The sequence below is a fragment of the Telmatherina bonti genome, assembly GCF_933228915.1.
Source record: "Telmatherina bonti genome assembly, chromosome: 17".
NCBI classification, from domain to species: Eukaryota; Metazoa; Chordata; class Actinopteri; order Atheriniformes; family Telmatherinidae; genus Telmatherina; species Telmatherina bonti.
In genome coordinates this window covers 8833134-8848609 of record NC_136615.1, presented here as the reverse complement: position 1 = coordinate 8848609, position 15476 = coordinate 8833134, and the positions used below count along the sequence as shown (strand labels likewise).

The 15476-nt window shown below is 45.8% G+C and overlaps 1 protein-coding gene across 1 annotated transcript in view; it reads left to right on the top strand.

The window, feature by feature from the left end:
- Positions 1 to 15476, top strand: part of grk3 (G protein-coupled receptor kinase 3) — an 84381-nt gene that overhangs the window by 9401 nt on the left and 59504 nt on the right. The window contains exon 2 of the mRNA XM_079256620.1: positions 12293 to 12369. Coding sequence (XP_079112746.1) covers positions 12293 to 12369 — 77 coding nt within the window. The remainder of the gene's footprint in view (positions 1 to 12292; positions 12370 to 15476) is intronic.

Here is a 15476-nt window from a genome sequence, read left to right as displayed (position 1 = left end):
GGAGTTTTTTTCCTTCCCACTGTTGCCAGTGTGCTTGCTCAGGATGGGAGATTGAGTTGGACTCAACTCAATCTGTTGGTTTCCTTATATAGGCTGTTATGAATTGGCCTTCATTATGTTTTCCCCTCTGTCTGTAAAGCGTCTTGAGATGGCATTGCCGTGATTTGACGCTATATAAATAAAGTTGAATTGAATTGAATTGAATGTTGCTCCAGAATCTGTACGAAGCTTTTAGCATGAATGATGCCTTCACAGACATCAGGTTTACCCACTAGCACACCCCCATGCCATCACAGATGCTGGTTTTTCTTTACATGGTTTGGATCACAGTGCAGATAGTCCTCTTTGGCCTGGACGACATTCTTCCATGATTTCCAGAAACTATGAGAAAAGTGGACTCCTCAGACCACAGAGATGAGCTCCGGTCAGAGACACTCACATGTATTGATTAACCAGTTCACCTGTACTGTTCAGAAAGGTGTTTTTGTGCAACTTTCCCAGTCTTTTGTTGCCCCTGTCTCAGCTTTTTCGGAACGTGTTGCAGGCGTCGTGATGCAAAACAAAGTTTTACACTTTGAACATTACATATCTTGTCTTTGTGGTGTATTTGACTGAATATGTGTTAAATCTGCGATGGACGGGTGAGCTGTCCAGGGTGTACCCTGCATTCGCCCAAAGACAGCTGGGATAGGCTCCAGCTTCCCCGCGACCCTGAATTGGATTAAGCAGTTCAGAAAATGAATGAATGAATGTATTCTGTTTTTATTTAAGTATTACATCACATCTTAGCTTGGTTGGAACTGGGGTTTATAGATGGGTGGGGTACTGAGAGGGGCTTATGTACTGATGCTCAGTACGTAACAGGATGACGTCTTTCCCAGCAGCCTTTGGTCCAACACAGGTACCCGTAACTGGTACCTACTGCAAACCCAGATGACACAGTTCACCCTGCAGATCATTGTGATCATTTCTGTCCGGAGACGCTAAACATGAACAGCATCTAACCCAAGAAACAAACACTGAATATTTCCAGCTGGGATGTTAAAGACTTGCCAAACTGGCACACAAGTAGCGTCCTGTTGCTAATAGCTTCTAAACGAACCCTCAGAGCTCCCAACGTCTTGTTTGTAACACTGATCATGACTTTTGTGACTTTATATTGAATAATTATTGTCCTAGCTAACACTAGCTCTGCAGCTGAAGCTTACATGTCATCTAATGAGTTTTGACTGGAATAATGATCAATTTCCACCAAAAGAAAGCAAACTGGTTGGATTTTTATGCACATTATAGTCACAAAACCAAGCCTGTCTTGTTTCGTACTAAATCTGTGTACTCTGCAGCTTCTTCACAGTGTCTCCACAATGCGTTAAACACAATTAGATACATCTAATGCATCACTATGTGAGCTGTAACCGAGTCCCTCTTCGCTCTGTGTTGCTCTGTTTTCCCAGCATGCTCCTCTCTGATAAAACTGTGACTCACTACTAAAGAACTAATGGGTCCATTTGTCCACCTCTGAGATAATTCCTGTTCAAACACTGAAAGTAGTGCTGCACCCACTCTGGACACGCATCCACCGTTTTCCAGGGAGCAGCCTTACTTTCAGCCACCTTCTGCAGGCGCTTGTCGATCATTGTGATGTCGCTGAAATAGCAGCTGTGCAGCGTTGATGATGGATGGCTGTTTGCTTTATGAGGAATTAGAAAAGGCTCATAAAATCAGCATGCTGCATTTGCCTTCTCAGCTCTGAAGTGTCATTATTGTTGCACATGTTTCATTTGGAGGTAAATTAGGAAAAGCGGTGATTTATTCCTGTAATCTGTTGGTGGATGTGAATAAAGATGGTTGGAGTCGCAGTCATTGTTGGGTAGCGTCGTTTCTCTTTACGGCCATCGCTTTGTTGCGGGAAACTCTGCCTCCTTCAGGGCTTAAACAATTACAAAATGACACTAAAACTAATTGAAAATCATTTCTGCCCTACAGCGAGTTAATATGAAATGACTACTTAACAGAAAATTGCTTGAGTTTTTTTTTTTTTTCTTTTCCGCCGCTGATCACACCCTTGAAATCCACTCGATACAAGCAACAACAAGTCATTAGAGGTATTGATGCTTTATTAAACTGAGGTGCTACATTTTCATTGTTGCTTGGTTGAGAAATCAGCTAAAACCACAGAAAGCAGATATGAAAAGTGTTGATTTACTACTGTGACTATGAACCTTGTTAATGTAATCTTTTCACTCGTCTTCATGCTTCCTGAAGCGGGAAATAGTCCCCAACCAGGGTTGTCACCATTACTTTGATTTCACACTTATCCATGATATAAAACACCATGATTTATTAATCACAAATAAAAAAAAATCATCAATCATTAAGGATTATGTCTGAATTATAGCTACATGCTGGTTACGTGCTGTGTTGGTGTAGACGCTCAGTAATTCTGGATTTTCTGATGCTAAGAACTGGAATTGAAGGCAACTGGACTCCTTTTTTTTCTCCTGAAACGGTTTGCTTCTCATCCCAGAGGTGAAACCGATGCAGAAACATTGTCCTTTCATGTGTGGCTCGAAGGTCTTCAATAGATCTTCTCCTGAACACAACATTCCTGGGAATTTTCTTTCTTTTTTTTATTTTTTTTATTCAGGCACTCTTTAACCAGGAAAGTTTTGAGATCACAGATCTTTTTCAGGGAAGTCCTGGCAAAAGAATAGCACCAGCACAACCCCCAGAAAGAATTGTTACAATAAAAAAAAAACATCAGTTTAAAAGGAAACTAAAACCAGGGACAAGTCTGTGATTGCATTTCCACGACTTTCGACTAGATTTAAAAAGATTAAGTCCAGGTAGAAGCCCTGTAGCCTTTTCCATCTGTTTTCTCTGTTTACTTCTGGAGCAGACGGGATTTACTCGGAAGAGAAACTCATATTTACTTTAAGTCGTTGATATAATAATTCATGTTGCCGTCAAGAGAAAGAACTTGAAACCTGCAGACTTGTCATGTGATGTTACATGTTTATAATGTTGTGGAGATAATGTATAATAATTATAATCATTGTAATATTGTGATTATTACGTAGAAAAATCTGTAAGGACACATATCTTCAACATAATGCTGAGGCGTTGTCAGAATGGACAATGACTGAATGAATAAAGACATGCAAGTCTTTAGTTTTAACTGGAATGGACCCAAAAAAAAGCCCCACCCCCCCGCTCAGAGGAAAATATTGTAGCGTGACCTTTCACTGTTGCGTTTAAGTTCCTCATGTAAGACAGGTTTCTGCAATGACTTCCACCTTCTCAGGAGCTCCGATATACGCCTGAAAACTGCCCGACTGGCTGATTTATTCCATGTAAAACGAGCCTGAAATGAATCAACCTGCTCAGGTATGCGTTGAAATGCTTCGCAGTGGGTTTAGTGAGGCGTGTAATTGGGTCAGTTAACATTGGAGGGGTCTCCCACCATCAGGGGTTTGCTTTGTCATCAGTGAGGGGGGGAAAAAAAAGCCACAGGGCGTTTTATAAAAGGTCAGCCATGAGGCAGCAGAAGATTTCTGGCTTACTGCTGGATGTTTTTTTTGGCAAAGTGAGCACATTCTCCTCTTAAGCGTGCTAAAGGCTGGTTAATGCTGGAGCAGATGTAATGCGGCCAGTAGAAAGATGTAATATAGTTTCCCTGGAACTCTGTCTGCATCCCATCACACCGTCGCCATAAAGCTTGCTGTTGGCACAAGAAACCTTTACTACTTGCAAGCAGAAATAAAATTGTCGCTAAGAGATGCTTCCAAATGTCTTTTTATTTCCTGGAAAATCTTTGGAAGGCTGCCACACGCGTATTTAAAGACTGAATGAGTTTCCATCTGCCTGCTGTCATGCAAACTCTCAACTTGAGCATAAAAACCTGTTTGCTGGTGTTGTATATTAGTAAAAGCAAAGTACACAGTGCAAGACCGGAACATGAAATGGCATAAAGCGTATGTCCATGCAGGTTTCCTGCTGGTTCGTCGCCGTTCAGGCTCACTTGGCACGCCGTAACCCTGGATCCGTCAAATGTTCTGCGTACTCCCAGTATTTGCATTATAGCTGTGCTCATTTGCTTGTTTCCTGGAAATCACTCTTCATTTGTTCTTTGACTGATATTCCCTTTAAATGTGCCAGAACACCACTCCAAAGTCCACCTGGCTCGTTTCTTGTCTAAACAGTCAAAAGCCCCCCCAAATCCCAAACACTCGCTCAGTTTAACAGAGGTGGTCCCTTTAGTTTTAGGGGCCAAGTAGTCATTAAGCTTTTCAACCAGGGCACTGAGGGATTTTCAGGTGGGTAGATGGCCGCTGCTACTTCATTTTCAGAAGAAAAGGAGGTTGTCTCTTCGGATTGGGCCATAGTTCAGTCAGTTGTCGTTCTCCATCAGTTTTCACCACATCATTTTCACTCCCAACTTGTACTTTAAATTGTACAAGGAGTTTTGGAACTTGTCCTGGATTTATATCAGTTTATGCAAACGTTTTGTTGAAATAAACATTAATTCTGCATCAGGCTAGGTCCTGGAGGTCTACTATCCTGCAGCTTGTAGGTACAACTAGGGATGCACCGATCCACTTTTTGGGAGTTCCGATCCAATACCGATATCTGAAACTTGAATATCTGCAGATACCGATATTTGCCGATACCAAATCTGTTTATGTGAACATTATTGTGACTATGGTTATTATTGCTGTTATAACTGTGTAAGATTTCATGAGGTTGTAATAAATGACCCATCCTTTCTGAAGTTACCTCACCAATACAAATATAATAACATTACAGATCTAACAATTTCAACAAGTTTTATTCTGATTTGTCACATTTTGCCTAAATACAACTATAAATGTGTGGTTTAGGAACAAAGATCTGGCTTTTAGTGTAACAAAAAGTGTCACAGCTTAACATTCAAAGCATTTATTTCTTTTAAAACACGTCTGAAGTATGTCATCAAACATATCTGTACTGGCTTGACTGTTGTGGTATCGGTACACTTTTAATAATACCAAGTACGAGTACACATGCTTGGTATTGAGCCGATACCGGTGCCTCCCTTGGTACAACACACCTGAACAGATCTCTGCAGAGCTGAATGACATGCAGATGTGTTGGAGAAGTGGCAGGATAGTATATCTCCAGGACTGGACTTGGCTGCCTCTGCTCTACATCATACAAAATACATGACATGTGCCCTTATAACCCGTATAACACCGCCGTGGAAGTCTGTGGCCCAAGCGGTGGGTCCTGACCCCCACATGGGTCTCAAGACAAATTCAGGGGGTCGCAATACCATAGGAAAACAAAATAGCCTATATTTATCAAATGAATTTGAAATGTTTATCAGTGCTGTCAAAATAAATAGTGTTGTCAACAGATTAATCTGTGAAATGAATGAAAAAAGTCTTGGATGCACACGACCATGTTGTCGGCATATTAACAATCAGAATTTAAGCATTATCTTGTTGAGAGAAGCCAATGTGAGTGCTTTGTTACGGCGCTGAAATGAATCTACTGAAAGGTTCTGATTGTTTTCCTGACAAACACTGAGAAACATGATCATGAACGCTGTTTGAATTCGACCGTGTCCCAGCAAGCAGATCAGATTTTCAGGCTGCGGGTTGCAAACACGGACTGATGTTATCTGGTTGGTAGCAGCTCAAGGAGTTTGGGGAACCCATGGTTTAACTGCGAGTTGATTGCAAAGCTGTGATTGAGGCTCACGCCGCTCCTGACGGCAGCAGCTTCCATGGTCAGGACCTCGCATGGCAGCTGTGTGTGACGCAACGCTCAGTCTGGGTCCTGTGTCTGGACGGATGCAGCTGTGGATATCTGAGAACTGCTTTTTTCCAAATGTCACATAGTAGAATATTTCAGTCCAGTCTTAATGGGGATCACTTTTAGCAGTGTTTGGCTTTAATACATCCTACAGTCTTTCTCTAAAATATAACCTAAAAAATTAGCTACATTTTAGCGTCGCAAACACAGAAAAATGGTTAAATGCAGCAACATCTGGGTCATGTGACCACCGTGTGGTGTTCTTGTAGCAATATGATCATTACTTGAGCCACTTGGTTGTCTGAGGAGGGAGTTAAGGAATCCTCGGAGCAGCCTGCATCCAACAGCGTCGCTTTAATCACAGAGCCCAGACATGCAGGATTATTTATTTATTTAACATGGTCTGGAGTAATGAAACCAGAGAATCACTTTACAGCTTATTAACCTGTAGCTGCAGCTGTTGCAGGACATATTTAGTCAATCAGTACAACATTGATTCCCCTCCGCCGAAGCTTCCTAGCAACGCAGACGTGACGCAGCAACATCTCGCTGCGTAGTTTTGATGCTCTTGCTGACAAATTTCTTTTTCCCTTTAATACAGAATGAATATTTGCTTCATTTATGATGACAGAAGACCTGCGAGTTGCTGCATGTTGTTGGAAGTAATGTGAGAAGGTGGAAGTCAGAGCTGGAAGTAACAGTAATCTGAAAAAATAGGTTCAGTTCTGCAGGTTTTGGCGTCGTGGTGATGATGTTGGTTGTCTCCATCCATGTTTCCTTTCTGTTTTTTGTTTTAGGCATCTTTAAGAGACACGCCTACAAGTGGCATCTGACTCCAGTCTCCTCCATCTTTATAAGCTGAGGATGTGCAGGATGGAGATCTTAGTTTCAGACGCTCTTTGTAGCGAATGTGATGCACATCGCTCTCGTTGCCGTCGCTGGCAGCAGCCTCAGCACCACAACTTTTGTTGTAATTATGTTTTTTGTGGCATCATGTTTGTCTTTGTTGACTGTAACTCAAGTGAAGATAAATGCACACAGCATGTGGCAACTTAAGGGACAGTGTGCTCTAAAATGTGTTTATTGAGCCGTAAAGAGTAGATAAAAAACATCTGTTGTTGTAATGTTGTTAAAATTTGCATTTTTAAATGTTCATTAAAACAATTGTGATTTTTGTCTCATAAATGATTCAGAATGTCCTCTAATGGTAAAACTGGGTTTTGTTTTTGTGACGTAGAGGTAAAAAAAGAGGCTTACCACCAGATGCACAACATGCATCGTCATAGAAACAGGTGTGAACGGATGTGGACGTTATCTGGCATAGATTATTTTCAGACCTTTAGAGGACATGGCTACAGTGGGATGGGTTTGTGCTTCTGAGGGGCATAAAAGTAGCATCAGACCTGCTGATCTTCATCTGGCAACAGACAACAGCTCGTAGTCGTAGCAGCGGCGCTTCCTGCAGCAGCGTCAACCTTCCTGCAAAGCTTTTGGTTTAAGAAATGTGAGGGGACCGGGCCTTTGCGGTGGCAGCACCTAAACTGTGGAATGAGCTTACTTTACACATTAGACGAATCTCCACTGTATCTGCTTTTAAATCTGTACTGAAGACTCATTTGTTTTAGCTGACTTTCTGCACAATAAGTTGACTTTTTAGATCTGATTTTATTTCGATTGTTTTAATTTGATTGCTTTTATTTTTTGATTGTTTTTAGATGTCTGATTTTTTTTTAAGTTGTCCTAATATATGTTATTTATTCTGTTTTTTTCTTTAACCCCCCACAATGTGGCACTTTGGTCAACATTGTTGTTTTTAAAGTGCCTTATAAATAAAGTTGTATTGTAGAAATGAATGTAGTTGTTGCTCCAGAAGAAGAACAAAGTTGTTGCAGAGTATGTAGCAGACGTAGTACCCCAATGAAGCCATGTGATCCCTCCACAAGATGTTGGGCCTGATACTTTCTGCTGGTTTTGAAGCCTTGAAGCCAGAAACGGTTCATGTTTTGGTGGACATGTGGAGAAACTTGTTTAGACCAGGAGGGGGATCTCCCAGGTCTAGAAATGTTGGAATATGGAGTCATTTTCAGAGCGATTAGCTATTTGTGCGGAGAACTTGTGTGACTGTCAGGCCATCATTTCAGAGAGGATCTTTTATCTACCGTCTTTGTCTCTCCACCCTTTAAATAGATGACTAGTTGCCATGACAACATCAGCTGTATGTGGGGGCATGCTGAGCCCCAGCCTCGCTGTAAACATCCTCGCCAACGTTGGACGGGTGGTTGACGGCGTCCTGTGTGCAGGGCAGGTTTTATAGGCGGATGATGACGGCACATGGGAGCACGTTCAATAAGCTCAGACTCTGCGCACATTGCCGATTATTGTTTAATGTCCCTGAGACCGAGGGTCGCTCGTAACTCAGTAAATGAGTAACAGCGCCGGTGCTACATTGGTACACTTGTCACAGCCCACCACTCAAACTCTCAGTGCCGCAGCGAGCCCCTGTAGATAATATTGCCTTATTTATCACAGAGCGCCGGCGGCTTTTCTGTCACTTGGGCTGCATTGTCACAGCAGGAGCCGCCTTTGTTTTGAGCTGTGCTGCGGTCATCTGCTCCCGTAAGCTAATGTTGATGTGTGGAGCTGCTGCGGCTGTTTACAACCGAGCTTTGATTTGTTAAAAAAACAGTAAAAACTCTTCTTTTAAACGGCCGTTGTCGGCGTTGGAGGGAAAAATCGGAGTTAAGCTCGAGCTCACATTGAAAAAAACCCCAAAAAAACAATTTTGTTTTCATTACCAGGGTCGTGACCCTAAACAGACCCTCTTATCTAACCACGCCTAAGCAACCATAGCAGCGTGCTGGGGTGGATGGTGCGTGTTTTCAGGCAGGACCTCGATGGGGAATTTTTGCAGTGTGCAGAGATTTTTCAGACAAATGATCCTGGAGTCAGCCGTGAGTGATTCAGCGGTGCAAACAGTGATTCAGCGGAGCTCGTCTAAAGAGGAAGTGTTTACTTCCCAGGTCCTTGTTTCTGCAGCTGCGGTGGAAATGTTGCATTCACTGCCCATTTACACCGTCATCTAAAGGCAAAAGACAAAAACCAAGGCAACTCTGATGCAGATTAGCTTCATAAAATCTGGTCTGAAGTCCTTCGTGATGAAAGTTTACGTCAGTAGTCCTGCTGGTGGTCCGGAGGGGTCATAGGGATGTGGCTGTGACAATTACACATGTTCTTGGGCTAATTATTGTCAGAGAAACCATCATGTTACAGTTATTATGATTATTATCATTTGCATTAATCGGTCTCAGAACACATGAACGTTCCCTATTGAGTTTTAATTTATTTCTACCTTTTAATGTCAACAACAAAATAATAAAACAAAGTAAAGTAAGCAAGAAGTCCTGGTTCGAACTAAACCCTCTCTGCTCTGTAAATAATGAATAAATCCTTCATATTAACTTCTCTCAGAGAGAACATGAAGAAAAGGCCTGAGCTTTGGAGGCTTCTCTCTGTAAACAGCAGCATTATAAAAAGCTTTTTAACCTGAGTAGGGAACTTAGGAACCGAGGAGAAAAACATCGTTGGCTTTGACTTCCAGCAGTCCTTTAGCCGAATAGCTGCTGTTTCAGGCCTAAATAAAACTCCAGGTGTGGAATAAACACAAAAAAATATCCATATATGTGAAATTAAGACCTTAGCCAACAACAAAAAACTGAATTGACCTCGAATAATATTATATTAAGATGTTTGATGGGTCATCCGTAAAATAAAAGGTTGAGCGAACCCCCCCCCTGTAAGGCTCGTTTATACACCTCTGAGTTCTTTTGTCCGTGGAGGAGATAATGATGGTACTAAGGCGGGGCGATAAGACCAAAATCTCATATCGCAATATCGCTCATTTATATCCCCATAACAATATACGTAACGATATAAAATGTTTGTGTAATGTTGTCAGTCATCAGTTATGTGTCAGATGTTGCTAGGCAACAGCAGCAGTGATCTCCTTCCATCTGGGGGAACTATGGCCGTATGACGTTCCACAGGTAAATACCTGCTGCAGCGTTTGGTTCTGGAGTTTATTCTGAGCTTTCGCCTCCACTTGACACAGCTTTTGCTCGTTGACACTATTCTTTATTCTGTATTCTTTATCCTGATTCCTGCAGGTGATAAAATGAGTTAGTTGTGTCGGAGTTCGTTGTCGGGACTGTGAGCTAGTCTGTTGTCGGTTCCACGTCGCTCTTTTTATATCCAAACCGCATCCATGCGACAGAAATTTCCCACTTTTAGGAACAAGCTCATCAGATTGGGTTGGCTGGTCATTTTTTAGTGAATTATCCTCTGAAACACGTCTTTCTCCGTGTTTGCTTATATATTGCAGCATGCCGTAAATCGCATCTTGATGTGAAATACTGCAGTAAAGCAGCTTATCGTGGTGTAAACGATGGAGCCTCACATGAAACGAGACATTTTCTATCATCCAGAGGATATATATCATCATATCGCCCAGCCTTAGATGTCACATCCTCAGAAAGAGGCAGAAGCGGCGCAGACTGCGGTGGCCATTAAAAACATTGCAGCTGCTTCTTCTTTGTTTCTTTTTCCCGCGCGTCAGCGATATCTTGAAACACTGCTGCCACAGTTTCCGTTGGTACTACTCTATCTGTGCTGTGAGGCTACACGTCTGCACACGCCTGAAAATGGACCAAAGTTCCCACTTAGAAAACACAGAAGACGAAGCAAAGACTGAGTGTCTAACCGTAGAGCATGAAGGGGTCTTTACACGTCATTATTCTTGTCATGTTGCACATTAAGCCTGTTACACCCTGCATAAGACACTCCTTTCTTGTTCTCTACGACACAACAATGAAGTGACATCATTTTGGTCTTGTGGACGTGGTTGGGGACACCTAGCGGCTTGTTCTCCAGCAGAACGTCTTGTGGAGCTGCAGGAAGTATTGTGTGGACATTTGAGGTGGGCGTGGTTAATGCAGACTGGTATTTTTGCAAATGTTAGGTGGAACAGAAAGTTTCCTGAACAGCTGATGGAGGTTATGACAAAGTACGAAAAGTAATCCCCGCTGCGCCACGTACGGAGCTTCTCGTATGACCTGACTGGACCAAAATAAATTTCTTTCTTCTTGTCGTGGCGTCGAGAGAGAAACGGAACAATGTTCTTGTTTCACGTGGAGTATGTAGCAAGCTAAAGCTCAACTCACATCTGACACAACCACACAATGTCAAATAATACGTTCAGGAAACATGAACATAGTTTACTTTAACCAGTTCCTGAACGTTCAGCGTTCACGTTGTGCTGGTTAGTTGTTGAGTTTCCTCCTCTAACTGGGAGCTTTTCATACTTTCCAGACCCGCCAGCCTCCGCCACAGTAAAGACATCAGTCATTTTTTCCACTTCCAAAGAAAGATGACTTAATTTGTTTGTTTTGAAGCAATAACTGTCAACAATTAATCGTCGTATTAAACATCAAGATTAATCATCAAATCAAGCAAAGCAGTGTCCACAATGTTGTGCAAACATAGATGTAAAGAAATAAGATGTTAGTCTTCCAAGAAGTGCTTATCTCTGTCATTATGTCATTTTAAATGTCTCTTGAGTGTTTGCACCCCCCTCTATCGCTTGGTGCATCTGTAGAAAGCCACAGTGCTCTCACCGACCAGTCTACTTCACCAGCGCCGCTTTAAGCAACTTCCTGTGTGTTGACATCTGAGGTTAAGGTTTCATGTGTTAGTCTGGGACCAGTTCCACGTACTGGGACCTGGTTCTGTCATGTATTTGAGCCTGTAACCCCATTAGTTAGGTTTCTGAAAGCGCGTGAAATGATTGAACTGTCTGAGATGCCGTTGATGAGTCCGTTATCAGGGCTGGTGCTGTTTGAGTCGGCAGCGATGCTTTCAGTTTGATGCAGAAGTGTGATAAAGTCCACATCTGCTGCCGCTGCATCTGCAGCTCTGCCATCTGCCTCCGGGTCACAATTCAAGTTTATAAATAAATCCGAATCACACCAGTCACAGAAACGCATACAGCAGGAACACAAGTTGTCAAGAAAAGGATTGTTTTTGGTTTATTTTCTGCTGTTGATCAGACTTTCTGAACTGGAAAGCACACGAGGAGCCAGTGTTTGCTCTGCACATGCTCAGTGTGTGCCTGCAGAGGTGTTTGCAGGTGAATCCATCCTCTTGTTTTCTGGTCTGTGTGCAGGGTGCTGATGGAGTGTTAATGGGCACAAGAGGGGGGGAAGCTAATTGATTCATTCTCCCTCTTGCTTTCATTATCACCCGTTCCCAGGGCAGCATGTAACTCTCCAGGTCCCCCCGCAGCTTCCCGTGTGTGCTGCTGTTTCACAGCGTCGGGGGACAGGTGGCAGGGAGAGTCCTAAACCTGGGTCAGGATCAGGGAGGGAAGCTGGAGGAGGATGCTGCTGATGATGATAGAGACATTAACCTTCTCCTTCCTCTCCTCGCCTGCTTGTGTTCACAGTATTCGCAGCGTGATGCAGAAGTACCTGGAGGAGAGAGACGAACTGACGTTTGACAAAATTTTCAACCAGAAAATCGGTAAGTTGCAGAATTTCTAAGCCATTATTAAACCATGTTCACTTCAGTGTCCCGCATTGTGTGCTGCAATGAGAGAAAATGTCACGTTCGTCCTTCCAGGCTACCAGAGATGTTCGCAAGTCAGTTTTTTCAACTCCAAGTCAAGTCCTTTATATCAGTAATGAGTAATCTGTCATCGGCTCTGCTTAAAAAGCTGAATTATCATTTAAAATCCATATTTTTATCTTTAACTTACAACACTGATTATTAGCTTTACCTGATAGAGCTCATTGCCCCTGCATCACAAATACCTCCAGTTTTTGATGTAACAAAATCCACGTGGACCCACAGTTTATAACTTTATCTGTATGAAGCAACATTAACCGCTGGTTAAGAAAACCGTCCGAATGATCAAATAAAAAAACTAAAGAAAAAGTTTAAAATTATTTATTGTGAGATGAATACAGGAAATGTGAAAGTTAAACCTTCTTTTTCAAGAATAAAACACATTTCACAATATTTTAGTTGAATCAGATTTAATGTAGACATCATTAAGAGGCCGAATGTGGAAACAGACCCAGTAAAACCGTGTTGTTTAAAACACATCGGATGTTTCTTTGGTTTCAGTTTAACGTAAAGTCTGAATGACGAGCGCAGGCTAAATGTTTCTGTAGAAAGGTTGCTAACATCGACGTCAACGTTAAGCTTTCGATTCACAGCGAATCACCTTCTGAGTGTTTTTAGTTGAATGTGGTGCGTCCAGCATCCTGGTTTTATATTCCACAGACGTATCAGTTTGTTGTTCTTTCATTTGTCGCTCGTATGAAGTTTTTATAGCTATAAGTTAGACTAAAAGCTCGAGCGGCAACAGACACGCTGACCAGGGCGGTAACAGACACGCCGACCAGGGCGGCAACAGACACGCCGACCAGGGGAACAAGAGACACGCCGACCAGGGCGGCAACAGACACGCCGACCAGGGCGGCAACAGACACGCCGACCAGGGGAACAAGAGACACGCCGACCAGGGCGGTAACAGACACGCCGACCAGGGCGGTAACAGACACGCCGACCAGGGCGGTAACAGACACGCCGACCAGGGCGGCAACAGACACGCCGACCAGGGCGGCAACAGACACGCCGACCAGGGGAACAAGAGACACGCCGACCAGGGGAACAAGAGACACGCCGACCAGGGCGGCAACAGACACGCCGACCAGGGGAACAAGAGACACGCCGACCAGGGCGGCAACAGACACGCCGACCAGGGCGGCAACAGACACGCCGACCAGGGGAACAAGAGACACGCCGACCAGGGCGGTAACAGACACGCCGACCAGGGCGGTAACAGACACGCCGACCAGGGCGGCAACAGACACGCCGACCAGGGCGGCAACAGACACGCCGACCAGGGGAACAAGAGACACGCCGACCAGGGGAACAACAGACACGCCGACCAGGGGAACAAGAGACACGCCGACCAGGGGAACAAGAGACACGCCGACCAGGGGAACAAGAGACACGCCGACCAGGGGAACAAGAGACACGCCGACCAGGGGAACAAGAGACACGCCGACCAGGGGAACAACAGACACGCCGACCAGGGCGGCAACAGACACGCCGACCAGGGGAACAAGAGACACGCCGACCAGGGGAACAAGAGACACGCCGACCAGGGGAACAAGAGACACGCCGACCAGGGGAACAAGAGACACGCCGACCAGGGGAACAAGAGACACGCCGACCAGGGGAACAAGAGACACGCCGACCAGGGCGGCAACAGACACGCCGACCAGGGCGGCAACAGACACGCCGACCAGGGCGGCAACAGACACGCCGACCAGGGGAACAAGAGACACGCCGACCAGGGCGGCAACAGACACGCCGACCAGGGCGGCAACAGACACGCCGACCAGGGCGGCAACAGACACGCCGACCAGGGGAACAAGAGACACGCCGACCAGGGCGGCAACAGACACGCCGACCAGGGCGGCAACAGACACGCCGACCAGGGCGGCAAGAGACACGCCGACCAGGGGAACAAGAGACACGCCGACCAGGGCGGCAACAGACACGCCAACCAGGGCAGCAACAGACACGCCGACCAGGGCGGCAACAGACACGCCGACCAGGGGAACAAGAGACACGCCGACCAGGGGAACAAGAGACACGCCGACCAGGGCGGCAACAGACACACCGACCAGGGGGACAAGAGACACGCCGACCAGGGGGACAACAGACACGCCGACCAGGGGAACAAGAGACGCGCCGACCAGGGGAACAAGAGACGCGCCGACCAGGGGGACAACAGACGCGCCGACCAGGGGGACAAGAGACGCGCCGACCAGGGGGACAAGAGACGCGCCGACCAGAGGGACAAGAGACGCGCCGACCAGGGGGACAAGAGACGCGCCGACCAGGGGGACAAGAGACACGCCGACCAGGGGAACAAGAGACACGCCGACCAGGGGAACAAGAGACGCGCCGACCAGGGGGACAACAGACGCGCCGACCAGGGGGACAAGAGACGCGCCGACCAGGGGGACAACAGACGCGCCGACCAGGGGGACAAGAGACGCGCCGACCAGGGGGACAAGAGACGCGCCGACCAGGGGGACAAGAGACGCGCCGACCAGGGGGACAACAGACACGCCGACCAGGGGGACAACAGACACGCCGACCAGGGGGACAAGAGACACGCCGACCAGGGGAACAACAGACACGCCGACCAGGGGGACAAGAGACACGCCGACCAGGGGGACAAGAGACACGCCGACCAGGGGGACAACAGACACGCCGACCAGGGGGACAACAGACACGCCGACCAGGGGGACAACAGACACGCCGACCAGGGGGACAAGAGACACGCCGACCGGGTGAACAAGAGACACGCCGACCAAGGGGACAAGAGACACGCCGACCAGGGGGAAAAGAGACACGCCGACCAGGGGGACAAGAGACACGCCGACCAGGGGAACAAGAGACGTGCCGACCAGGGGAACAAGAGACACGCCGACCAGGGGAACAAGAGACACGCCGACCAGGGCGGCAACAGACACGCCGACCAGGGGAACAACAGACACGCCGACCAGGGGAACAAGAGACACGCCGACCAGGGGGACAAGAGA